Source organism: Topomyia yanbarensis, chromosome 3 (genome assembly GCF_030247195.1).
Source record: "Topomyia yanbarensis strain Yona2022 chromosome 3, ASM3024719v1, whole genome shotgun sequence".
Taxonomy (NCBI): Eukaryota; Metazoa; Arthropoda; class Insecta; order Diptera; family Culicidae; genus Topomyia; species Topomyia yanbarensis.
The window spans coordinates 276722927-276749635 of NC_080672.1; the positions used below are offsets into that span (position 1 = coordinate 276722927).

Below are 26709 nucleotides of genomic sequence, written 5' to 3' on the forward strand. Positions count from 1 at the left end.
TAAAGTTTTTTGTCCAAATTGAAGAATGTCGATCACGATTTTTAACGTAATTGGAACTATGTGGATTTTTTAAGGTATGAAGTATAACGCTCTCGTATTGTAAAACATTGAAATAACACCTTAGTCAGCATAGTAAAAAAGTTAATTATTCATAATATTAAGATGGATTTCTTTTTGTAAATCGAAATTGAAACTGTTCCAATTCTCTTAATTCGAATCTTTCCAATCAAATTCAGTATTCTTACATGTTTACACTTTCCTTCTTTGATTCTGTTTGGTTAACTGCAAAGCTTCACTTCTTCGGTCAATCACTAAGGACAATTACGAGTAGTCTATCTATGCTGAGCTAGCAATTTTCGCACTTGTCTTGCCAATGCGAATCAATCAACTAGTTCGTCGCTCCAGTGTGGATGTTTTTGCAACCGTTCGTAAAGTATATTACCAGGGCTGTAAGTTGGTTGCCATTGTCGTGCACCATACAGTTTGAAGTTATCCACCAAATATCCACTTTTGGTGCCATTCATCAACAAACTATCTAGCGCATCAAACTGTGTTCGTGTAGGTTGTAAATGCTGATAGTCACCGATAAATGCAATTCCTTCGCTTTTCGAGTTTTGACCTGCGTTGAACGAACATTAATGTGACACGCTCTATATATGTGAAGCGTTTGTTGAATTTATTTAAACATACCTCTGAGATAAGCCCCTATAGTAAGCCATCCACGACCTTCGTAAACGTTGCCATCTCCGCCGATTAGAAAATTGTAGCCAATATCATCCCCAATATCCTCCGATGCCATGTGCGTCTCTTGAATAAACCGTACGCGATAAGCACACGCTGTCTGGAAGGATACATTTTGTATATGGCCATACTGAGTTCAAGAGTGCAGATTTATTTTAGAATTGGATACGCTAAATATAACTTAGTGTTAGTTAAAAAGAATTTTGCATGCTTCACGCCAGTCAGAGAATTTTTCTGCGGCTGAATGTTTTTATTGTAGATCAATTTGGGAATTTAACCTAGCCACTTGCATACTTGATGAGTGTCTATGCTACAACTACGCTAGGTCGCTAGGATGGTTTTTGTCCAAATTAAATTCAAAATAATTTGCAACGAATTTCTGAAAAATTTGCTACGACTTTTGGACTGAAGACCAAATGCTCATTAGAACCTGCTCTCGAATGTGTCATTTTATGCCCCTGCGATAGCATTTTGTTTTGGGCACTCGAACACTCGAAGAGATGAATGAAAGTAAAAAGCTAATACGCTAAGCATTTTATGACGTTTGTACTGCTTAACGGGGTATTTAACCCATTCATGCCCATGTTGTTTGTGGACAACAACGTTTTTAAACAGCTATAACTTTTGATGAAGGTGAGATTTGCTCACAAAAACAAGTAAGGCTCATTAATGTGATTATTGCCTTTAATTTGAGTATTAACAGTTACAAGGATCAGCTCTAGAACTGAAGTTATTGCAATTAGTCTGATTGGATTCCGATGGAGCAGTGCTGCCAGGGACAGTTTACGTTGACGACGGAAAATGATTTCTTCATATATCTTCGTTATGTTGCAATATTATTGAAACCTGATAAAACTTATCAATTTAGACTGTCGTTGGCTACGTTCTCCGCGTAATTGGACTATTCTAATTATTCTAGGAGAATTGTATTGAGCATAAGAAGGTAAAAATAGACCAGCTTCTAGCACTGCCATGTAAGCATCTACCTTTATGAAAATAGGCTTTTCGTGTTTCTTGACCCAACCGTTTTCAAGGAAAAATAGTTTTGAAACCCTACATGCACTAGAAAAAAGTTGGGCATGAAAGGGTTAAGGTGAAAGTTATCCAAAAAATTTCAGAAGATTTGGAATATACAACAGATAGTTACAATAGAAGTAACTTTGTGTCGCAAAATTATGTGATGCGATGACGTAAACAACTTTGTGGAAGATTCCAAGAACGTGTGAAAATAACTAAAAAAGTTATCGTGAAAAAACTAATTTTAAGAGGTCTTCTATATAACATGTTCCATAACTCGAAAGCTATTAAAGTTAGATATTTGGTGTCTTCGGCAATTTCTTTTGTAGTAATGTTTTGTACAACTTTACCATAGACAAAAAGATTCTATCTTAATTAATTTAGGAAATACATTTCGTATATCACTTATAAGTGAATTAATCACTGAACAATAAATTTCTGTAGTTGCGCTATCATAAAGACAAGAACTTCTCCGAACAAACTATTCTCCTAAAGTTACCGGTTTAGATGCTTTTAATTTTGAGCACGAAAACGACGTTTCAAAAAACTGTGCATCAAAAACTGTCTAGAGCACAGTAATGAGCACTTTGAATCATGCGACAAATGAATAAATATACTTTTAGTAGCCAATATTTTATTCTATGTTCGAAATGAATTATCTAAAAATATTACTTCATACAGAAATATTTAATTCCACGAACATCCGTTTGAAAATCATTAAAATGGTGATCGACTTTTTTGGTTCTTTATACGTTTCACCGGCATGGAAGACTGAACATTTTTCACGGTTATTGAGATCATTTTGATTCAAGAGCTATTTTTTAAAAGGGTGTAGAAGATTTTACATGAAGCATTTTCCAAAAAGGTCAATTACTGTATTTTATATAGCAAACTATCAGAGAAAGAGTTACAGGGAATGAGTACTTCTGCACGAAAAAAGTATACACTGAGAAAAAGTTGTAACATTTATCACATAAATAATTTATGTTAAAAAATTCAATTACAAAAATATCATTTTTTGATACTTGATCTTGATATTTGGAATTTTATTTCAACATAAACAATTAATTCGAGAGACTATGCCCTTTTTAAAAGTTATTCGCGTTCACAATCATGAGCTATTAATAATCAAATGCTTATTATTTTAACCACGAAAAAGTTTTTTTTAGTATATTTAAATCATGGAAAAGTTATTAATAAGAAAGTTTTCCTAAAAATAGCTTTTGATATCTTTAATAATTCATACTATTTGCAGTGAAAAATACGATTTGTCAACGTAATTTCAAATAAAAATAATAAAAAATATCAGAACAAAAAATTTCGAAAATGTAGTTAGTAGGTTTAGTGATATTTAAAGGAAATTGTACGTGTATTTTTAAAAGCGCGAATAACTTATGAAAGGATGTAATACAACAGAATAATTGTTTTTGTTGATGCAAAATTTAAAATATCGCGGAAACTACTACATTTTCAAACTTTTCGTTTGAAACATTTTGATTTGAAAAGACATTTAGAATCATATTCGTATTTTAAACTGCCTAATGCATATAGTAGGGGAGACCGGGGCTTGTTGGCGGTGTTTTCAGTTTTCAATTTTTACCGCTTTGATGTAGCTAGATCTTGCAAAATAGAACACGCGACATGAAAGAGCAGACTATTGGCAACATCACTGATTTTTTTTTAAAAGTGTTTGATGCATTGTCTACATTTTTAGAGACAAAAATATGTGACGCGGAAAACCCGCCAACTTACCCCGGCCTCGGGGTATATTTATTATGGAGAAACGCGAATAACTTATAAAAATAGGACAATTTCACGAAATTATTGATTGCTTTGAAACAGAGCTTCAAATACCTCGTAAACTATCATGATTTGGAAGATTTTTGATGATTGTATTTGGATGTAAAATGGCATTATGAATTGTATTCTGTTATTACAGTTTTGTATGTTAATTAGTATGAATTAATTTCACACGTATAAAGTTGTTGTTGAAAAACTTTTTCATTGATAAGTTATCCATGATGTAATGACATATAAAATGTCTTTTTTTGTTGACAAAAAAACCAACAAAAAATTGTTTGTTGTTTGCAGTGTACATTTTTTGCGTAGAACTTTTTATTCCCTTTAATTTATTCCTGGATGGTTATGCTGTACAAAATGCGGTAAACGAACAAAATCAAATTGGTAGTGATGCATGCAAAAACTTCGTCGTCCTTCTGGAAAATTGCACTTGTTCTAATGGCCAGGGGAAATCATGCAGAGTTATAAACTGAACACAGCGGCAAAGTTTTGTTCGAATCGGCGATGGGCACATTTTATGGTCGGTCGCTTTTTGAAGGAATCCCTCATTTCAAACCATCCTCTGAGTTGTAATATTTACGAACATACCATATTATACGTAATATATGCGAATGATGTTCGTAAATGCTGCGAATATGTGATTTTCGTACTACGTACACTAAATAATAAGTGAAAAATACGAATTTTTTCGCTCAACTGAAAAATTTCGTACGAGAAGCTGGGTTCTACAGCATTTTGTCATGAACATCAAATTTTATTAATTTCTTATGAATTATCTATATTTTTAAACAATTTGTATCTAATATAGCGTGTTGGAAGTATTTTCGTTATAGGTAAAATGAAGAAACATAACCTTTGTGACCGTTGGTCCAGAAACCATATTTTTCCATTAAATGCCCCAATATCAAAGATAAACTCAAGATAGAGCGGTCCGATGTTTCCAATGTACCATCTAAATGCGACCCCTCGATGAACCCGGTTCACCGTCAGAGTGACAGCTCAATAATAAACTGAAGCGAAGCTTTGCGAAAAAGAAACAACGTCGATCTTTGCGTCGTATCTATGGCAATGAGTTATTAATGTGGTTTTTGTTTAAGGCGAAACTGAGTCAGTTCCTAACCCCAACTGCTGTCAAAATGTATGAACTGACAGCGGTTGGGGTTAGAACCTGACTCAGTTTCAGGTTCAAGCGGAATCGCCATAAGAAAATAACAATGAAATTTTCGACATAAAAATAAACAAACCTTTCAAAGCACGGTAATTAGGTGATGCACCAAGCAATATAACTAGTTTCTGTTTACAACTGAATTAGTAAATTAATCGGCTAACTAACAACTGATACATTTTACGGCAATTTCAGCAACGAAAGTCGGTAGTGTCAAGGGGATTTTAAATCGCGAATTTTCTTGGTTTCATTGGTGCCATATTCACTTGCTAAGGATATGAACAGTTAGAAGCGGGCGACGGACGGTTAACTTCAATAATTCTGGCCACAAATGCTCCTATAATTTAGTAGTCTTTTAGTAGTAAACATTTCTGTATTATTTTAATGGCCGAACAGATTACCTGTTTCTTTCATAACAATATTGTTTACTATTTTTATTTGTTTCGTAACCATAGCATTCTATCGACGCATTCTAAAAATTATCGACGCCTATTAACGAGGGGGTAGCAAAAACATACTATTATTGAGTTCACTAGTTCACGCTTACTGAACCATGTTTTGCTAATGGTTTGTATGGGGCATAGTGATCTTAAGTTTATCTTTGCCAATATCTTAACTTCCCGTATTTTTCTACCATGTGTCTGAGTGATTTTAACACTAGTAGTAGTGAGTTTAATTAAAATTTGTTATTTAATGGAATTGTTATGTGCATTTTAATGAAAAATGTTAATAATGAATCTACCTTTCACGTTCAACAATGTACCTTTGAAAAAAATTGACTGCAGGTTAAAAGAGATATATGATTGCGATATTGATTAAATTTGATATGGATGACAAAGTGCCCTGGAACTCCAACTTCTCGTATTCTGCTTAATACCACCAAGGTGTCATTTGATTCCAAAGATTTTTTCACATTAGAAAAAATATATGATTTTCAGCATAGAGAAGTAATATTGTAAAAAAATGTGGGATTTTTAAAATGAAGCATCCCAAATCTCTTTCCATATTTTTAAAGTTACAGATACATTCCCATTCAAATACTAATATTGTATCATTAAAAAAAATATATATAAATTGTTTAACTTCAAAAGTTGAATTTAGTTAGTTCAGAAATGCAGACAAAATGGCCACCTTCAACTCCATTGTTCAAATCTAGTAGTGTTCCTATAAGAGGTAGATTCTTCTTCTTCTAGTTCTAGTTATTTTCCGTCGGCCTATTTCTGCTACGAGGCCAACGAGGTGACTCCCACTATCTGGATTAGATATCGACTCACCAACTCATGAACCGGGGACCAGTGGCTTTACTTCCCTTCTGATTGAAGGCATTTTTTCACCTTAGAAAAATGGCAACGACCTCGGCTGGGCTTGAACTCAGACCAAGTGGGATGAATTTGATAGTTTGGCTGGCTCATGGTGACGTCTCTGCAGATCTCTTCGTAGAAGATAACTTACATTTAGTGTATAATATCTTTATACACAAAAATCTTTCAAATGATGTGAAATTTCTTATCTATGCTTACTTTGACATTTGTCACAATCCTGAGGGGGTGGGGGAAATGATTATTTACCATTTCTTCTCCATTGATATTATTATACTGGTTTATAGGAACGTAGCAAAGATGCGGATATCATTTAATAACCATTTCATCGATTCGTACGGTCAAAGTAATTCCCTAATATGGTTAAAATAAGTCATGTTTATGCATTTTAATTTAAATAATTCAAAGTACATTTCTAGGCTGAAATCTTGAATTCTAGAGAAAATTTTCAATAGGACGTAAGTAACAATGAGAGATTCTCTTTGGGTTCTTTCTCTTCCGTTCATTACTCGGCCATTTCCACATTTACTACTCTATTCCTTGCATAATATTCTAGTAAAAATCCTCGGCTTTCGATATGTACTGGAAAATTAGTGCAAAGTGTTGTAATGACGTCGTAATAAACGAAAGAGAAAGTAAACAAAGAGAGGTTCTCAATGTTACTTACGTCCTATTGAAAATTTTCTCTATAATTCTTTTTTTTTTACTAACCAACTGTGTTATCCTTAATATTGATTGACTTTTTGTGAGGGAGCTGGATTTTCAAACACCCCCCTTCCCCCAATCTGCGTGTCGCGTCTTAAGTTTCTTATATTTAACCTTCTAAAAAGGCAAGAGGTCTCATAGGCCTGGCTTGTTACAGTTGTCTAGTTTCAATTAACTTGTAATTTGAAACACAAATGATCGTGCGTATTCGGGCTTTCGATTCTCTCATTGATAAACGACATTAAATAAGGAGCGATGCTTGTTGAAGTCACAATTTTAGCTTGCCTTTTTGAGGGTTATAAACAACTATCAACCGAAACCTAAGTTATTTACATTATTTTTACATATAAACAACTCTCATCATAATATTTGTAAGATGGTTTTGCAGTAACTATTACTAAAACGACATACACTAGATGCGTAATATAGAATAAACATGTGTATGTGCATGTATATGTGTATGTGTATGTAGATGTTTTATGTACATATGTATGTGTAGGTGTGTATATGTGAATGTATAAGTGTAAATGTGCAGTATGTAAAAATAAGTTTAATTGTATTATTTTGTGATTTAAATGATCGCCTTTGCAAAATTTCACGAATCTATTGCAATATCCGCATATCAAATCAAATAAATTCAAAACTAATTAATCAAGTATCTGCTGAAATACCGAAATTTTTCTTGTCTTTCATTTTTTTAGAAAATTAATTATTCAATTTGAAGAGCAACTATAATTAAATTTTCCGCATTAAACTTGTGAATATATTATAAACAAGTGAAAAATAAGTATTAATAAACTTGCATTCATCAAAGGCTAATTGGGTATCCATGCTTTAGAAAAATTTTCTTTATTGGTGTTAAGATAATTTTAAAACAATCAAGAATAGCTTGTGGGTAATGAGACGCTTCTGTTATATTCTGGGTGAGTTTGTTTACTGGGGAGTCAACAAGTGAATATTTGTATTTTTTCCATAAAAAGTATTATTGTTGATTTTGTAAACCAATTGCGATGTGAAAATTATGAAATTTACGAAACTTCGCTTAAAAGTTGAGTTAAATGATGCGAGTCATAGAACCAAATATCAGTTTATCAGATGAATCCTTTCCGACAGCATTGCAATCACGTGCAGCTTCGTTGATGTTTCTACTAGTAAATTTCCACACATGTTTAGAAATAGAAAACTAATAGAATACTTCCACATATCGGTATGGGTGCCGCACTTAAACTCGAAGCACTCGTCCATTAAGATTTCAAACTAAAAAATATTGTACATTAATATTCCACTAAATTTTTGGGAGCGAATAAATTGCCATGAATTCCGAAATAATCACGTTTTTGCGTGATGAAAACAGAACTGTTAACAAATATCATGTGTTTGGTAATTGAACTCAAATTTTTCTTCGGTAACGCCTGCATAACGATTTTATTCAGTGAGATTTTTCTTTTTTGTGAACCTTAGTTACGATTTCCACTATCATTACCAATTCGTTTTTCTGTCAGTGAACTAGTTCACAGCATTATGTACATTATTCAAAATATAATATTGATTCGTGATTTTGTTCTTTGTTTTAGGAACACCATTTGCGATCCGACTATACGACATGAACTGATTCATGATTCATTACATCTTTATGATGATTTTCGTGGTTGTTGTTGTTGGTTCATGTATCCATTCTTGCCTCGTGAATTTGTTGCCGATTCATTGCTTATTGGTCACGATAGTCATTCATGCACAGAAAAAAATGGCACGAAACCGTAACTTTCATAATATATCAATTTTGTACATGGTCCTTTATTTTCACTAAACTTATTATGAATATTATTCATGCAACAATAATCGTGATATATTTTACGTATTCGGAAAAAGTACATATATTTAGAATATATTCCTAGTCATATTCGTTTTTTATGACCTTATTCTTATTTCAAGCAACTCAGACTCTAGCGGTGATAATTTCGCATGAGCTATTCCATAAAATTCGGCATGATTGTTCCAATTTAGCTCTGTGAACTGATTCACAAAACCATAAGATACCGCTAATCGATTCATATTGGTCTTAATATTTGTATGTGAGTGATTTTACGAAAATATTATTTTTGGATTCATTTATACCTCGCGAACTGATTCCTGATTCATAGTATATTAGTAACAGTGTTCTATTCGTGCTTGTTCATAAATTCATTTCCACTTTCATGTTATAGTTAATATAGTAATACAATTTGTGTACAAGTCTTAATATTTTCACGTGCACGGTTTCACAGAACTCATAAATGGTATATAAAATATAATATAGTTGTGCCCAGTTACTAGCGATCAGCGATAGTTTCGGGCAGCAGATATAAACAATCCCAATATCGTTTTTCGTTTGTAAAGATCCAGCTCGAAAGAAGAAACGAACCGCCAAAAATGCATTGCAGATTCACTATTCGTATTTGTAAAATAGTTCACAAAATGCTAAGATATGCCGATCGATCCCACTTTAATGATTCTGTTCATATCGGCATAACATTTGTGTGAAAAATCCAATCCAACTCAAGAATTAAATGCCACGATAAAGTACATAGAGCTTACGGAAATCGTGACTAAGATTCTGAAATCTTGCACATGAATCACATTACTCCAGAGTATCCCTATTTTTGTGCAAACAAGTTTTGTTCAAACACAAACACTTTCATGAATAATACAAAGATTGGGGTGGGCGTAGCGTAGTTGGTAAATCGATTGCCTTGTACGCAGCGCACCTGGGTTCGAGTCCCGACCCCGCACACAGGAATAGCAATTTTTCATAAGAGATTTTTCTATCCCGAAGAGGTGAATGACCTTAAGGTTAAAACCTCTATAATCGAAATAAAAAAATACAAAGATTATTATTAATGATTTCGGGAACTTGGTCACGATTGTCGTTAACATTCCAGTTAAGGAATTATGATTTTTTCTATGATTAATTGATAAAAAAATTTTCCCCGTTAAATGAAAACTTACAAAAGGTATTTTCTGTTTTGATAGATAAGCAGCAAATCTCCAACAAAGCAAAAACAAATCTGTTTACAGTTTCGCGTGAAGTTGTGGGTGCTTGAACGAATATCTATATTCGACTTGGCCGGTTCAAATAGTTTATTACTCTAAACAGTGGTTAACTTTTTTTAACACGGACCCATTCGAAATCATCATGACATCGCTTTGGGTCCCTCGTATAAAACCGATATTCATTCGGAAAAGCTGTTCCGCTTCGCGGACCCCTACGCTTCACAGCCGCCGAGGGCACGTGGATCCCAGATTGAGGATGTCTGAGTTAGAATCGCAACTTGAACATGATTCGTTTTCAGACAAAGTTGCTTGTAGAAAACAAAATTTGTAACAGCTTTAAACATTTTAGAAAGAAAAAGCTATTTCAATTGAGAGGAGTCTTGCGAGATGAACAGACTGACTCTATTTTTACATACTGTAATCATTTTGAAACAACTTGAACAGAAGCACGATCAAGACAAACTGGTCCAAAAACGGCATACATAGGTTTTGCATGTACACATATTGACATTACGGGTGCAGTAATGTATAATATACAATATTCAAATAGGTTGAAAATGAAACATTCAAACGAACGAAGTGTAGTAAAGCGTGTGAACGAAACTTACCTGAGTAGTACATCCCTCGCTGGCCGTATGAGCGATGATAACTTTATGCACTGGTAGTTTAAGTAGAGCTAAGGTTTCTTTCGGCGGTTGTGCCAACCATTCGTTCCGTGTGACTATTCGGAGCGGCTTCGCATCTGGTAAGAAGTCTTGATCTGAAAGATGCAAAATACTTCTGTAAAGTCTAGCACGTTTACTGATATACTTAGTGTAGTGAAATTAGAAGGCATTCTAGATGTGTCAAAAATGATCAATGAACTCTAAAATACCTATGCCAGTATCTGGAGGGACATGCGCCCGGTCATCGTCGCCATCGCCGTAGTGAGGTTTTAATATAGTTTTACCTGTTGACGTGGCCAAGTATGTTACGATCACGATGGTAGTTATGACGAGCATTAGGGTGACGAGAATTGTCACACTCAATAATGGTTTGTCCCTGATAATGGTTTTTAGACTAGTGCGCCACGATGGAGGTTCGTTGAGATCTATTGAGAGTTTAGAACATTAGATTATTTTTTTCACGATTATTATAGCCAGCATACCTGTCTTTTGCTTTGTAATCCCTAGTGCACCATCCGTTTCATTGCCTCCCTGATATCCTTCATTAACTATCCCATTCTGTCTATCATGGTAAATATTTTTGATCACAACCTGTCCCTTAATGTAGGTCTTGTTGCCGAACGTAATGTCCGACGAGTTTTGAACTGCTATACTGCCGATGTTAGGCCCCCGGTTGGAGGTCGGCGAACCGTTTTCGTTGTTTATGGACAGCATACCATTCTGCACCAACTGTCCGCCCGGCTGAAGTGCGTTGGGAATTCGCTCGATAGCCTTCTTAATCTGTTCATCGTCACACTCACTGTCGCTGCTCTCGAAGGTACTCGAATCGTTGTTGTCATTCTCATTTATTGAGGATATTGATATGTTTTGACTGCTACCACTATCGCTCTTATCTACAACTTGATTTACACTATCACTAATATTACTGGGGTAGTTCACTGGAACAGAAGAAGACTGCGTGGCGGAATCTGGGGCAGGTGATGCATTGTTTAGTTGCGTTTTCGCTTTAGCCATTGGTGTAGTGCTTTCGCGAGCTTTGAAATGTTCGTTGACGAGCAGCCGTGTTCTTCGGATTCTTCATTGCATTGCTCTTGCCGTTTAGTTTGGCGAACTGCTATTAGCAAGTATGTAAAATCACTATCGCTGCAGTGGGAAAGTTAAAAATAAAACTTCCGTTAGTTATTTTTAGGGTCTTTACATCGAAAACAACTGTGCTATTTTTCGTGGTAGTAGAGTAATTTCTACTGATTTGCCTACTGTGGATTACTTCGAACAATTTTAGTATCAAGCATTCTGGGTTTCAAACCTAAGTTTTTTACTGAAGTTATGGGCAACAAGGTACATACACTGTTTATAGAGATGAAATATACACTAAGAAAATAAGATATGCAGGGTTTCTCCATTTTTTATCCCTGTCAAATTCTGCAACGATTTGTATATATTTTACGGCCCATACTATGAGTACACACGGTGTGCCTAAAACCGTTATTAACACAAAAAATGACCATCAATTCGGCATACGGCATTCGAAAGGTACAGTATCCAAGCATCTTCTTAGTGAATTTCAAAATGATCCATCGAGAGATATGGAGATTTGAAGTTTCATGACGCGTTTCTTAAGGCTACTAAAACAACCACGGGTTTGGTCCTATTTTTATAAACAAAACAATTTTTTTCTACTAATTTCTTACTTAGAATTTGCAAGATATATTATTCAAGTTTATCCTCTAAAAGTTTGAAAATATTTCATTGACGGAATCGAAAGTTATAAAGATTTGAATGAGGTCATAGATGGATTTTCTACCAGATTTCAAGCATGAATCCATGTTTGTCCATTGACTGTTTAGATCGTTTAAACATATTGCGTTTTTAAAGAAAAGTTTGACTACAGTAATGTTTCGATTATATCACGCCTATATATATATATATATATATATATATATATATATATATATATATATATATATATATATATATATATATATATATATATATATATATATATATATATATATATATATATATATATATATATATATATATATATATATATATATATATATATATATATATATATATATATATATATATATATATATATATATATATATATATATATATATATATATATATATATATATATATATATATATATATATATATATGTGAATTTTATCGTTGATGTAATTCTAAACTGGCCACAATCTAACAAACCGTAATTGACGAAGTGACGAAATATAACCGTGTTCTGTTTAATTTTACATGAAAGATGTACTTTCCATGCGCAGTGCCGTAAAATTACATCCTTCAACATTTTAAACAAACGCCATATGTGGAGTAAAATTATGTGTCTCGCAACATTCAACGACATGTAAAATTAAAATCAATCGTAAAACTATGTCATTTTTGATGCACGTATATGTCATGGTCAGGAGACGTAAATTTACACGATTTTTTCTAGGTGTGTATGTAAATACACAGATCCATGCATACCTATATGGACATATAAGCGTGATATAGTCGAAACATTACTGTATTTAATTACATAAATATAATGTAAAAAAGTGTAATTTGTATGCTGCACTGAAAAAATATGAAAATAGCGTTGTCTACCGAACGTTAACTATAACGTGTAAATTAACAAAATTAATAAAAGTTGGAATGTTTACTTCAAAAGGCCATATCTCAGTGGTTTGTTAGCCGATTTTAAATATTTTTCCATTATTGAACAGGTGGACGTTTCATCAATAAGTAAAATATATAATAGAGCTGCCTACCTCAAACATTAAACAAGATAATTATTCTCAACTATAAGTATTATCATTATTTAGTGAATATCTTTATAATCAAAATGATCACCTATCAATTTCTATACATTAGTTGAATGCAACGAACACAAACTGCAAATCATGGAAAAATAAAATCATAAATTCAATGGATATATTCAAAAATATGATAGTATTTGCTGATTCAGAACAATTTATGTTATAATATGGTTTATGTTGAAAGTTTCGTACAATCGTGATTTGCTGGTTGGGTTGACAGATGTCAAAAACTGGTCAAAGGGAATGTTATCAGTACAAATGCATCTGTTCACATATTTAACTATTATCTGTTTTATTGTCGAAATGAATTTAACATGAAAATTTGACATTCAGATGCTTTTTAGTTCGACAATGGACCAATTAGCGGAGGTCCAACTAAAAAGCGGCTCCTGTTAAAAATTGACCAACCAACGAATCACGACTGTGTTAGTATTAACATTTCATATATTTACATTTCGTAGTTACTGCAATTGCAATCAATTAGAGTATAAAAATGGATAGGTTGTCATTTTTAATATAAAAATATTCACTAAATAATGATAAGACATATAGTTGAGATCAATTATGTTGTCTATTATTTGAGGTAGGCAAGTCTATTTTATATTCCTCTTATTAAAAATTATTGATGAAACGTCTACCGGTTCAATAAAGAAAAAATATTAAAATCATTGGACAAACCACTGAGATATGGCCTTTTGAAGTAAATATTCCAACTTTTATTCGTTTTTTTTTAATTTACACGTTAAACTAATACGTTAGATAGACAACCCTATTTTCATTTTTATTTTCAGTTCTGCATATAAATAACACCTTTTGTACATTATATTTCTATACCGTTTATTCAAAACGTAATAACTAACAAATGTAAACAAACTGAGTTTATTATGCCAAATAAAAGCTAAGCATTGACTCTTTATCGTCCACAAATAATAGAGAAAAATGATAACTCTTTATATGTTAATTTAATCTTAATTTAAAATGTCACATATAGTATACCAAAGCTTTGCTAATATTTTGTAGATGTGATGTTTTGCGTTGTAATGTTTCTCCAAGTCGACTGTAGTTAGTATGTTTTGCCAATGCCAAACCTCATATCTACACTCTCGGTTGCAATACAGCACATGAAATATATCACAACTACAAGCCCGTCTCTCAAAACGTCACAGTAAAATGTACCATCTACAAACGGTGTTGCCAAGACCGCATATGTAAAAGAGCATAATAGCAAAAGTGATCGGCAAAATGTAATAAAATAATAGTTATCAATTATCTCCCTATTATTTTCGCGAAAAACATGTAATATGCTTATACGATTCTGCAATGAGTAAATGCCGAGGTGATAGTAGATTTAATAGCCTTCTGTGTGCTTTAATTGTTAAAAAAATTTAAAAGTTGCAAGGAAATTTTTGAACGCGATTTTCTCCGTTTGACGTTTCTGTTAGATATGATGTAATGAAAAAAAGCTCTAGATTTATGTAATTTAATGGTAAAACCGTGACACGTATAAACGATCTAAATGCACTCAAGTTTTTTTTACGCGGTTTTTTTTTGCGCGGTATTTTTTACGCGGTTTTTTTTACGCGGTTTTTTTTACGCGGTTTTTGAAATTTATGCGGTTTTCATTTACGCGGTTTTTGAAATTTACGCGGTTTTCATTTACGCGGATTTTGGAATTTACGCGGTATCCATCAATGAGGTTCCCTTTATCGCGGATTCTTAAATTTAAGTGGTCTTCATTTACGCGGATTTTGAAATTTACGCGGTTTTCATTTACGCGGATTTTGAAATTTACGCGGTTTTCATTTACGCGGATTTTGAAATTTACGCGGTTTTCATTTACGCGGATTTTGAAATTTACGCGGTTTTCATTTACGCGGATTTTGAAATTTACGCGGTTTTCATTTACGCGGTTTTCATTTACGCAGCTCGTATCCCCCGCGTAAAAAAACCTGAGTGTACATAGTCAATGGACAAATATGGATTCATGCTTGAAATCTGGTAGAAAACCCATCTCTGGCCGCATACCGCATTCAAATCGTTATAACTTTCAATTCCGTCAAAGAAATATTTTCAAGCTTGCAGGGGATATACTTGAATACTATCTCTTTCGAATGCCAAGTACCAAATAAGTAGACAAATATTGTTTTGTTTATGAAGATAGGACCAAACCCTTGGGTGTTTGCTGGTATCCTTATGAAGCGCGTCATAAAACTTCAAATCGCCATATCTTTTATTTTATTTCGATTATAGAAGATTTAACCTTAAGATCATTTGCCCCTTCGGGTTAGATAAATTTCTCGTGAAAAATTTCTAACCCTATGTGCGTGGTCGGGACTCGAACCCAGGTGAACTGCGTACAAGGCAGTCGATTTACCAACTACGCTATGCCCACCCCCTAATCGCCATATCTCTCGAATCTCTCGATGGATCATTTTGAAATTCACTGAGAAGATGCTTGGATACTGTATCTTTCGAATGCCGTATGCTGAATTGATGGTCATTTTTTGTGTTAATAACGGTTTTAGGCACACCGTGTATACATTCAAATAGTTAATAGATCCCTACTCAACAAATTGCTAGAAATAGAAAGAAACATGATTAACGCTTGTTACTGATAACATGTTTGATATGTAACACTTCTTAAATTGTTCAAAAAAGTGTCTTTTTCATCATACATAAAAAGCTGAAATCTATAAATATTATTGCTGTTGCAAGGAACCGCGGCTTTTCCAGTTCGACAATCTTTATTATTAATAGGATTATAAAATTTCTGAAACCTAGTTTAAGGTTATTTGAATATTTAAAGTAATGGTCACATTTCTTACGTTTAGTGCCTTTTTAACCTCTTTTGATATCGGTTCGGTTCTTGCTCCACGTTTGTAGCAACTATAATTTAGGTTAGGTTTTCATTGAATATTCCGAATATCAGTTAATTAATTTAATATTACCTCTTTACGGTTGAATCTACTGCGTATTCAAATTATACCCACAGAAAGCGTAGACCACCTTTCACACCTGCATTAGTTTTAACATAAGTTTATATAAATTATAGTTATTAAATTCACATGTTTATACCTTAGTTTTTCACCAAATAATTATAAATAATGCCTTTACTGCTTAAATTTCGCTTGTAGTCTATAGTTTAAATTTAAGTTAAATATTTCTTGTAGCATTAAGATAAGTAAGTAATTTACCGATTGTATATAATAAATTTGTAGATCTTTAATTTTGTATAGAGAGAATATAGTCCGCTTCCTAACTAGACTTATTCATCTGTCGCTGTCAATGAGTTGACGTTCGATCGGACAGGTCTCCAGGTACCGGTAAAGAAGATTTGTATGGACGAGGGGGCTTTGTCGTAACACTCCCCCCCAGTATGCTGAAGCCATAGAATCAGCATACTCTATGTTGATCCGACGTCCAGAACGGCAATCTTCACTGCGGGTCGCTCCATCATCCCCCCTGATGTTTGAATTACGGCTCTGCGTACTTGTCCATCCTTCGAGTGGGAAACAGACACCACTCGACCTTTCGGCCAGCAGTTCCTCGGTAATGCAGGATCCACGACAACGACGATATCACCCGTTTGGATAGGCTTCACTGGCTGGAACCACTTCGTTCTGCGCGTAATGGTGGGGAGATATTCCGTTAGCCAACGTTTCCAAAAAATGTTAGCGTACACTTGAGACATTTTCCAAGTTTTGCGTAAGGTGTCTGCGCTGTCGTCGTACAGCACAAGTGGTTTGACACCATTTGATGTTCCCAGGAGAAAATGGTTTGGCGTTAGTGCTGATAAGGATTCATTGTCGGCTGCTACGTATGTCAGGGGTCTAGAGTTCACGACCATCTCAATTTCCATCAGCATGTTCCGAAAAATCTCGTCTGTTGGTAGTCTTTGTGGCTTGATCTGCATGAGTCCTTTCTTCACGGATTGGATCAGCCGTTCCCAGCTCCCCCCCATATGGGGGGAGGCAGGTGGATTGAAATTCCAGCGTGTTGAACCTGTTGTAAAAACTTTTACCATATGATCTTGATCTACAGTTTCCAACACATTTTTTAGCTCCCTATCGGCACCGATGAAATTGGTTCCTCGGTCGCTATAAATTTCAAGTGGGATTCCTCTTCTGCACATGAAATTACGGATGGCCATGATACAGGAGTCCGTCGTGAGAGTGTGTGCTATTTCAACGTGGATGGCGCGCACGGTGAGGCACGTTATTAGCACGCCCCATCGTTTTTCGACACGGCGACCTACTAACACTTGCTGTGGTCCAAAGTAGTCTACGCCTATGTACGAAAACGGTCGTGCGTAGGCTGCTAATCTGGCTGCTGGTAGGCTACCCATCATTGGAGGTTGTGGCGTTGCTTTGCGTATTTTACATAGCTGGCAGTTCCGTTTTACGCGATCATATTGTGTGCGTACTTGAGGAATGTGGTATTTTTGCTTCAGCTCGTTTAGCACGGTTTGATGATTTTGATGATGATAGCGCTTATGCAGATCATGAAGTACGAGTGTAGTTATGTAGTGCTGTCGGGGTAAGAATATTGGCCGTTTTACAGAATCACTAGCAAATTTGCATTCGTCTATGCGTCCAGGAATACGCAAAACTTGATATTCGTCCATTACAGGATGTAATTTGTACAGCTGGCCTTTTTCGACAAGAGGTTTTCGCACACTTGTTGTAAAGGATGTTTCTGCTAGGCAATAGTCCTTCGGGAACATTTCTTTCTGTGCCAAGCGATAGATGCACATTTCGGCCAGCTTCAGCTCATCACGGGATAAAGCACCATACTGGAGGCTACCATGCCTCACTTTCCGCTGAAGATTTGATAGATATCGTTGAATCCATGCCATCGAGCGCAATAATCGGCTCCAGTTCGAGAATCGTTTCCACTCCACGGTCGATGCGCAAACGCTGTGGTGTAGGATACTAGAACGAAGTTCTTCGTCCATCGATCCGAAGCTAGTACAGTTAGTTGGCCAATTTACTTTTTTCGTCCACATGAACTCAGGACTCCGGAACCAGCGACTGTTTGGTGAGAGATCAGGCAATTTTTGCCACTTTGTGCCTTCGTCTGCGACGTTAAGCTTCGTCGAAATCCAGTACCATTCGGTTGTTGTAGTAGAGTCAAGTATTTCACTAACACGTGCAGCCACAAACTGACTGTACCGACGGTGGTCCGAATTCAGCCAGTGCATGACATCTTTTGAGTCCGTATAAAAGTAGCGCTTTTCAATCGGCCGGTTATGTTGCTCAGCGATGTTCTTAGCGAGTCGAGTTCCTAGGACTGCGGCCTGTAGCTCGAGTCGTGGAATAGTCACGTACTTGAGTGGAGCTACGCGTGTTTTGGCTGACGCGATTGCGCACTCTATATCATCGCCCTCCTCGAACCTGAAGTATGATACTGCAGCATAACCGCTCTCGTTCGCATCCACAAAGGTGTGGAGTTCAATTGTAGTAGTTTCATCGGATGCTGATGTGCGTTTCCGGTAGCACCTAGGTACAGATACCGATTGCACTTCTTGAAGTACTCGTAGCCATATTTTCCATTTATCCAGGAGATTTCCCGTTATTTTTTCATCCCAGCCCACTCCTGACCGCCACACTTCTTGTAAGAGCACTTTAAGATACATAAGAAAATTGGCGATTAACCCCAGTGGGTCGAATATGGTCATTAGAGTCCGAAGGAGTTCACGTTTTGTTGGAGCAGTTTGTCCCGAAAGCAGACCAGTATCATGGCGTGGTGATAGCTTGAAGGTGAAACAATCTGCCCTTGTATCCCACCACATTCCAAGAATTTTTTCAATGGCTGTCCCTGCATTTATGTTGAGGCTTATTGCAGCGGTGTGGTCGGCGTCCAGTCGTTTTAATACATAGTCGGAGTTCGAGTGCCAGTTTCTTATCTCGAACCCTGCTTGTAGATGAATGTGATGGACGTCTTTTGCCAACTTTACAGCCTGTTCAGCTTGCTCCACACTTGTCAACATATCATCAACATAATGCTGCTTCGTGATGGTTTCTACCGCTTCTGGGAGTTCATTGACGAATCGCTGGGCGTTTAGATTCATGCAGTATTCGGTAGTTGCTGGGGAGCATGTAGCATCGAAACTCAGCACTGTCATAACATATTCGAGCGGTTCTTCTCCCGGGACTTCAGCGGGCCAGAAAAATCTCTGGCAATGTTGATCGTTTTCGTTCATCTTCACTTGATGAAACATTTCGCATATGTCCCCCGTAACGGCGATTTTATATTCTCGAAACTTGTATAGCACTGAGACTAGCGAGTTCAGTAGGTCAGGGCCTTTCAACAATTGGGAGTTCAACGATATTCCACGAACCTCTGCTGCCGCATCCCAAACAATACGGATCTTGTTTGGTTTATTTGGGTTAACGACAGGAAAAATCGGTAGATACCATACTCGGCTACGAGGTATTTTCCGTTCCACCAGCGTTAACTTTCGTATATAGCCCTTTTGCTCATACTCTGATATTTTTGACTTGAGCGCATCAGCTAAATCTGGATCGCGAACCATTCTTTTTTCGAGACATTTGGTTCTCATGAGTGCCATCGCTCTAGAGTTTGGTAGTCGGACGTCGTTATACTTCCATAGGAATCCGCTCTCATATCTCCCATTTTTAAGTGTGGTGCATTTTTCGAGAAGGTGTAGGGCACGCTCGTCTTCCTTTGATTGCAGAATCTTTCGAGGTGATACGATCCCCATACTGTCCAAAGCAAAATATTCTTTAACAGCTGAGGGTAGATCATCATCATTACCTTTATTACATGCGCAAATATGGTACGAACGATGAAACCAGCCCAGTCTAGTTTTAGCAGCTATTGGCTCATTTTCTCTGCCCTCTCTGCTATCCAGTACATGTCCAAGTCGACAATTATTCATTCCTATCAATATTCTTGGCGTTATTCCGGAATATGACTGAATCGGAAGGCCTTTGAGGTGTTTATATTTCTGAGCCAGGTCTTCGATCGATAGTGACTGTTCTGGCAGTTTAAGCTCGGCGACTGTTTGAATTTCAGATAGGCGGTAACTTGTGTCTGGGTTATGCGCGCCTGATATATCGGCGACAAACCTAATTGAATTCTTTTCCCATCTACTAGTTCCGCCTGTCCAGTTCAAGCAGAGTGGCTGCGGGGTGCCTTCCAGCCCCAGTTCATCGAAGAGTTCTTGTTCAATCAAGGTTGATGACGACCCATCATCTAGGAACGCGAACGTCGCAATTGAATTTCCATTTCCGTGCATGATCACCGGTACGTAACGGAAGAAAACAGATCCCACACCACTACGATGAATATTGCAGCAATGATTTACGTCTGTGGAAGAGGATGATAGTGGGGACACTGCGGCCTTGTGCTTGTTCATTATGTAATAGTTTGTGGTGTAGAAATGAACAACCGTTATGTCCGCATGGATCTTTGACATCGCATGATGTGAAGTGTTTTTTTAGACACCTACGACAAAGTTTGCAGGCTCTCAGGACTTTCCATCGTGAATCAACACTCATCGCCAGAAATCGTTTACAGTTGTCAACTGTCTCACAATCCCCATTACAAACCACGCAATCTTTAATCGCCGATTCACACGCATTTTGTGACGAGCACTCAGAATGGACGTTTAAGAATCCATGGGTTTTCTTCTTCTCTGTCTTCCCAATGCATCCGAGTGTCATGTCCGGAGTTGTAACTTCGCAAGCTGCTTCTACAATTGTTTTCAGCCATTCGTTGAAAGTTGTAAGATTAACCTTTTGAAGGGGTTTTCGTGTTAGCGCCCAACTGAGCTTAATTGTTGGTGGAAGTTTTTCTTCTAGCTCTTGAAGCAGCGTTACGTTATAGTTGTATTCGTCGAGCTCACATGCTTGAATAGTTGCGCATAGATTTTGTACTGAAACTCCGAAGTTAATCATTGTATTTAACTTCTCGGGTGGTGGGATTTCTCGAATTTTCTGAATCATGCTTCCGACTATGTGGTTCGGTCTTCCAAACAAGGTTTTAAGTGTGCTTATTACCGTATTAACGTTGGCTGGGTGCAGCAGCAGGCTTCGCGTCGCATCGAAGGCTTTGTCTTTTAAACAGCGTCTCAGACGAAACATGTTTTCTTCATGGCTGTATCCGCACATTGCGGTGCTACTTTCGAACGTTGCGAAGAACAAGGGCCAATCCTCGGGGTCTCCAGAGAAGATTGGTAAATCTTTGGCTACAGCTTGACGTGCCGCTAGCTGGTTCTTCGAAAGGGTTGGAAGGTGGCATGCCGTTTGGCGATAGCTGTTCGTTTTTTTTGTAAAAGTCGCCGATAGTATATCAGTGCAGACGTTACTCGAGTGAACTACGGATGAACCGGGAGGAGATTGGGTCTTCAGCCACTCATGAACTTTTTGCTTACTGTTATTATCCTCTTCTTCTTCGCCTGCGAGATCGCTTTCGCTGCTGGGTTCTTCCATCAGCTCGAGTTGCTCTTCGAGATGCTTTTTTTCTAACGCTTGTCGTTCCTTCAAAGCAATGAGGCGCCGCTCCCGGTCTTTGGCCGTACGTTTTGATGGCGAATCAGATTTTGTCCCTCCGTTCGCTTTTGGAACAGATGCAGGCAGGCTCTGCCTTTTCAATAGTGCGATCTCTTTTTCGAGCTGATGTTCACGTTTGCTCCATTGTTCCTTGCACTTATAGAGTTGTTCGTTAATCGAAGCGTTTTTTTGCTCTTCTAGGAGACCGATATGTCGCACAAACTCGGTACGCTGCATCTCGAACATGAGACGTAACTCTTTGATTTCTTTGCGGAGGTTGAGATTTTCTTCTTTTTCCGCAAGCGATGACGTCAGCTCTGTGTCTCCGGTACTAGGAATTATAGCATTATTTCCAACTTTAGCTATGTTTGGTTTAGGGTCGACCACGGACGATTCATCTACGATAGTAACAGCCAGTTCCTGTTCATTGGAGGAGACTGGGGTTGAGGTTCCTGTTGGCTGGGCTTTTTTAGTCACGCATTCGTCACAGCTCCAGTCGTAATCAGCGATCCCTTCATCTACCATTACGCAACTGTAGTGATACCATTCGTTGCAGTCGTCGCACTGCACCATCCTGCTATTATCTGGAGAATTGCATTTTCTACAACTCGCATCCGGTGGTGGGTCAATCTTGTCCTGAAACTTGCTGACTTTCTTTGGTGCCATTCTAGGCAGTGCTTTCTTGATCTTGGGTGATTAAACAAATTTTATAATTTGTTGCAAGGAACCGCGGCTTTTCCAGTTCGACAATCTTTATTATTAATAGGATTATAAAATTTCTGGAACATAGTTTAAGGTTATTTGAATATTTAAAGTAATGGTCACATTTCTTACGTTTAGTGCCTTTTTAACCTCTTTTGATATCGGTTCGGTTCTTGCTCCACGTTTGTAGCAACTATAATTTAGGTTAGGTTTTCATTGAATATTCCGAATATCAGTTAATTAATTTAATATTACCTCTTTACGGTTGAATCTACTGCGTATTCAAATTATACCCACAGAAAGCGTAGACCACCTTTCACACCTGCATTAGTTTTAACATAAGTTTATATAAATTATAGTTATTAAATTCACATGTTTATACCTTAGTTTTTCACCAAATAATTATAAATAATGCCTTTACTGCTTAAATTTCGCTTGTAGTCTATAGTTTAAATTTAAGTTAAATATTTCTTGTAGCATTAAGATAAGTAAGTAATTTACCGATTGTATATAATAAATTTGTAGATCTTTAATTTTGTATAGAGAGAATATAGTCCGCTTCCTAACTAGACTTATTCATCTGTCGCTGTCAATGAGTTGACGTTCGATCGGACAGGTCTCCAGGTACCGGTAAAGAAGATTTGTATGGACGAGGGGGCTTTGTCGTAACAATTGCTATACCCTTTTTTAAGATCAGACGTGTGTGGGTGTGAAACATAGACGAGAGAACGCGTGCTCGACGCGTCTGTCGCTGTGGCTAATAATTATAATTTGCACTCGATGCTTTCATAAGCTTGAAAGTTGCTAGATCGTATATAAAACGTTGGTGCTTTCTGCTGAAAGAGTGTGATACGGAGAAATGAAAATCCATTATCACTATAGGCTTTAAGTAAACTAAGTAAATATTGCTATCAGTAAACCATTATGTCATTATGGTCCTGGAAACTGCCAGTTAGACCAGTATGCGGTTGATTTTTCTTAGGACACCAATCTGAACATCCACACAAAACGGGTTATGTCACGGCTAACGGTGTTGAGGTGATGACTCATTTTAATAGAAGTTCTAAATTGATAGCGAATCCAAAGAAAGATGAATCAGCAACAAATCACGTCGCTCTCATTTCCCCGTGGATATTTAATTGTAATCCATTACAATCAATTAATCAATTACCAATATCTTTTTGGACTTTAAACAAAACTTGGATGTGGCAGGGGGATGTATGGTGTGGCATCATACCTACTGCTTGATTTTTAATTTGATTTTAAGCTGTGACAATGGCATCGAAGCAACCGAGCAAAATTTTGCTCTCACATCGCGAAAATCAAATCTCGCACGCTAAGTTAGCGAATTTGTTGAAAGTGGCTAAATCAACTGTCACTAACAATGAAACCAAAGACAAATAATGATGAAACTATTAGGAAAACGTTTGTCGCTAACCAGGAAGACTGGATCGGGGAGAAATAAAAGTGTTGCCACCTGTTTCAAGCTCTCCGCCCGAGATGTCGAAAGTAAGCTGGAAGTGTCGTCTACAACCGTAGATCTAGCTGTACGTTGACTTACAAAAAGCTGGTGACTCTAAATCGAGACGATAAGCAAAACAAGTTGACCAGATAAGGGACCATTCATAAATTACGTAACGCTTTTAGGGGGGGGAGGGGGTACGACAAGTTGTGACAAGTTGTGACATAGGGGGGAGGGGGTGTTAACTAGATCGTTACGTAACATGTTTTCATCGAAGAAAAAACATTTTTTTCTTGGAATTTGTTACGTAACAGGGGAGGGGGGATGGAAAAATTTGTGACAATTTGTTACATAGGGGGAGGGGGGGGGGGGGTCAATTTTGGGCAATTTTTGCGTTACGTAATTTATGAATGGTCCCTAATGATAGCAGAAACAGTCCATGCAGATGCTGACTTTGCGAAGTTTGCGTGGTACAGGCTGATGAAACTCACCCAAAGGCAGACTTTAAACAGCTTCCTGGACAGAAATATTATACGTCGACTGGAAGAGGAAAAGTCGCAGAGTTTTAACTTCATTAAGCTGCCTAATTTAGCAAAGAAACATCTTCTGTTGCGAGCCATTTATTTATGTGGCTGAATGAGCGATATTTACATCGCAACTGGAACCATCAACCAGGAAATTCGTGTGCAGGAGTTCTTGGTAACGCCTGTTGCCTTTCACCAAGTAACGCAATTGTTCCGTTTTGTTCTGGCCGGATATGCCCTCTTGCCATTTCGGAAAAATGCCATGGGGTGGTATTCAACGAACCACATCTAGGTTGTGCTCATGAACTCAACCCTTCTAAAACGCCAGAGCTCCGCCCAATAGAAAAATGTTGGGCAATCGTTAAGCGGAAGCTTAGGAAGATACGAAAGACAGTTGTCAGCGAGATGCAGTTCAAGGAAAACTGCCGTTCTGCGGCGAGCAAAGTAACACAAACGAAAGACTCGTCTATTCGTATTCGTTAAAACGAACGCTTGAGTTTGCAGACGAAATGACTTAACTTTTTAATAAAAAGTTTGCAAGAGACTGCCTACTTTGTCTCATCTGACTAGTTCGATCAACATATTCCTCTCAAGTAGCTGACAAGAAAGTATTAAAGACAAAGAATCACTACCAGTGAACCGAGCTGTTGCTGTATTCAGTATTTGAAACGGATTTATGAACTTTATTTATGTGGAGTAGTCTATCGGTAGGATCCATTTACATTTTGGTTAAACGTACCCTCTAGCTTTCATTATCCATAATTTTCACCTTTAAATTATTTTTCTGCATTCTTTTTCTGAAGATGCTGATAGAGTATTGCACGGGATTTAATACGGTCGTCTGAATTGGATGTTGTGAAGTTAAAATTGACATATCACTTCCTGTACCTTTACCACCGAAGAACTGACGTGACGGAGGCATTTCAAAAGCGTGTCACACAAAATAGCGATTGTTTTGAAATAGAATGATCGCTTCTTAAGTTATGACAGATTGATCCCCCATGTATTATTCCGGACCAGGATTCTCTATTAGAGCAGTCTAGGTATAGTGTGGCTAGAATGAATTTTACGTATCCAAACGAACAGAAATCTGACATTTTTTTTCAATTTGTTTATTTGATAAGGCACGTATGCGTTAGCTTAAAGGTGCCATTTTTTCATTGTTTTACATTTTGAATTTCTTAAAAGAAATCTGACATATTACTATTGTGAATACGTTAAATACGTCAAATCTTGTTCGTTTGGCTACATCATATGTATTCTTCCTCTTCAAAACCACACTCTAACTAAAGAGTTCTATTCTGAGTGGTAATATGCTTAAAATAGTATTCAGAATTTAATGAAAACGCATGTATTCTGTTACTTTTCTTTATCCATTCATGCTCATGTTGTTTGTGGACAACAACGTTTTTAAACAGCTTTAACTTTTGATTTAGGCAAGATTTGCTCACAAAACAAGTAAGGTTAATGAATGTGACTATTGCCTTTCATTTGAATATTAACAGGAATTACAAGGATTAGCTATAGAAGTAAAGTTATTGCAATTAGTCTGATTAGATTCCGATGGAACAGTGCTGCCAGGGACAGTTAACGTTTACCTTCGTTATGTTGCAATATTATTGAAAACTGATAAAAATAAGATTTATGTCTTTGGCTACGTTTTACACGCAAGTGAACTATTGTAAATATTCTAGAAGAGTTGTATTGAGTATTGGAAGGTAAAAAGCTTCTAGCACTGCGAGAAAAAACTGGTTTACAAATTCACTGCCTCTTAGGGGCGATGCTTTTTGAAGTCACAATTTAAACTCACCTTTTTGAGAATTAAAGAGATTTCGCTATTGTAACGCATTTAACATGTAATTTAAACGGTTAAGGCAACATATGAAGCATTTTGGTTCCTTGTGGCACGTAGGCTCGTAGTGCTTTTATGGTCCTCGGCTATCAGACCGAAGATCATTTGACCGAATGAGTATTAGACCATATGGACATTAGGTCGATGGCCATAAAGCCGAATATTGAGTAGAGAGGGTGCAATAAAAGTTTAAGCTTATTCTGCTAAGCTCCAAGAACTACTCCGATGGAGATAATTTTCCATAGAAGTATAAAAATAATTTCAATTTTTTTTGGGATTTCAGTATATCTTTAAAGCTGAAGTTGTAATCTCAAAGTCAACCGTTTCAGAGTTCAACTCCACAATTTATCATTTTTGAGATGGCAGGTGATGGCTGGTAGTTGAAA

General features: G+C 36.7%; 3 protein-coding genes across 8 annotated transcripts in view; all 3 read right to left on the bottom strand.

Annotated features, from left to right (window-relative positions):
• LOC131694258 (peptidoglycan-recognition protein LC) overlaps positions 1-26709 on the bottom strand; it is a 62382-nt gene that overhangs the window by 17483 nt on the left and 18190 nt on the right. For 2 of the 5 annotated variants that reach the window (XM_058982815.1, XM_058982817.1), the window contains exons 2-4: positions 10925-11585; positions 10652-10867; positions 10386-10537 (exon numbers count right to left, since the gene is read on the bottom strand). In XM_058982815.1, the coding sequence (XP_058838798.1) occupies positions 10386-10537; positions 10652-10867; positions 10925-11456 (900 nt within the window). In that variant the 5' untranslated portion in view covers positions 11457-11585. Of the gene's footprint in view, positions 1-246; positions 620-690; positions 842-10385; positions 10538-10651; positions 10868-10924; positions 11586-26709 lie in introns of those variants that run through there. The other 3 variants (XM_058982816.1, XM_058982819.1, XM_058982818.1) reach the window with 3 other exon arrangements.
• Positions 12647-20257, bottom strand: LOC131694256 (uncharacterized). 2 transcript variants are annotated; one of them, XM_058982812.1, is made up of 2 exons: positions 16343-20257; positions 12647-16282 (listed from the first exon to the last, which is right to left on the bottom strand). In XM_058982812.1, exon 1 carries the CDS (start codon positions 20166-20168, stop codon positions 16671-16673), a length of 3498 nt encoding a protein of 1165 aa, XP_058838795.1. In that variant the 5' UTR covers positions 20169-20257; the 3' UTR covers positions 12647-16282; positions 16343-16670. The 2 variants fall into 2 exon arrangements, with proteins under 2 accessions (XP_058838795.1, XP_058838796.1); XM_058982813.1 differs by having other exon boundaries at positions 12647-16153; positions 16216-20257.
• Positions 20569-24085, bottom strand: LOC131694257 (uncharacterized). The gene is made up of 2 exons (XM_058982814.1): positions 22868-24085; positions 20569-22807 (listed from the first exon to the last, which is right to left on the bottom strand). Exon 2 carries the CDS (start codon positions 22447-22449, stop codon positions 20569-20571), a length of 1881 nt encoding a protein of 626 aa, XP_058838797.1. The 5' UTR covers positions 22450-22807; positions 22868-24085.

What these genes read in the sequence shown, in the direction of transcription:
- LOC131694257 (XM_058982814.1), bottom strand. Translation starts at nt 22,449, where the DNA reads ATGGCACCAAAGAAAGTCAGCAAGTTTCAGGACAAGATTGACCCACCA.
- LOC131694256 (XM_058982812.1), bottom strand. Translation starts at nt 20,168, where the DNA reads ATGAATAATTGTCGACTTGGACATGTACTGGATAGCAGAGAGGGCAGA.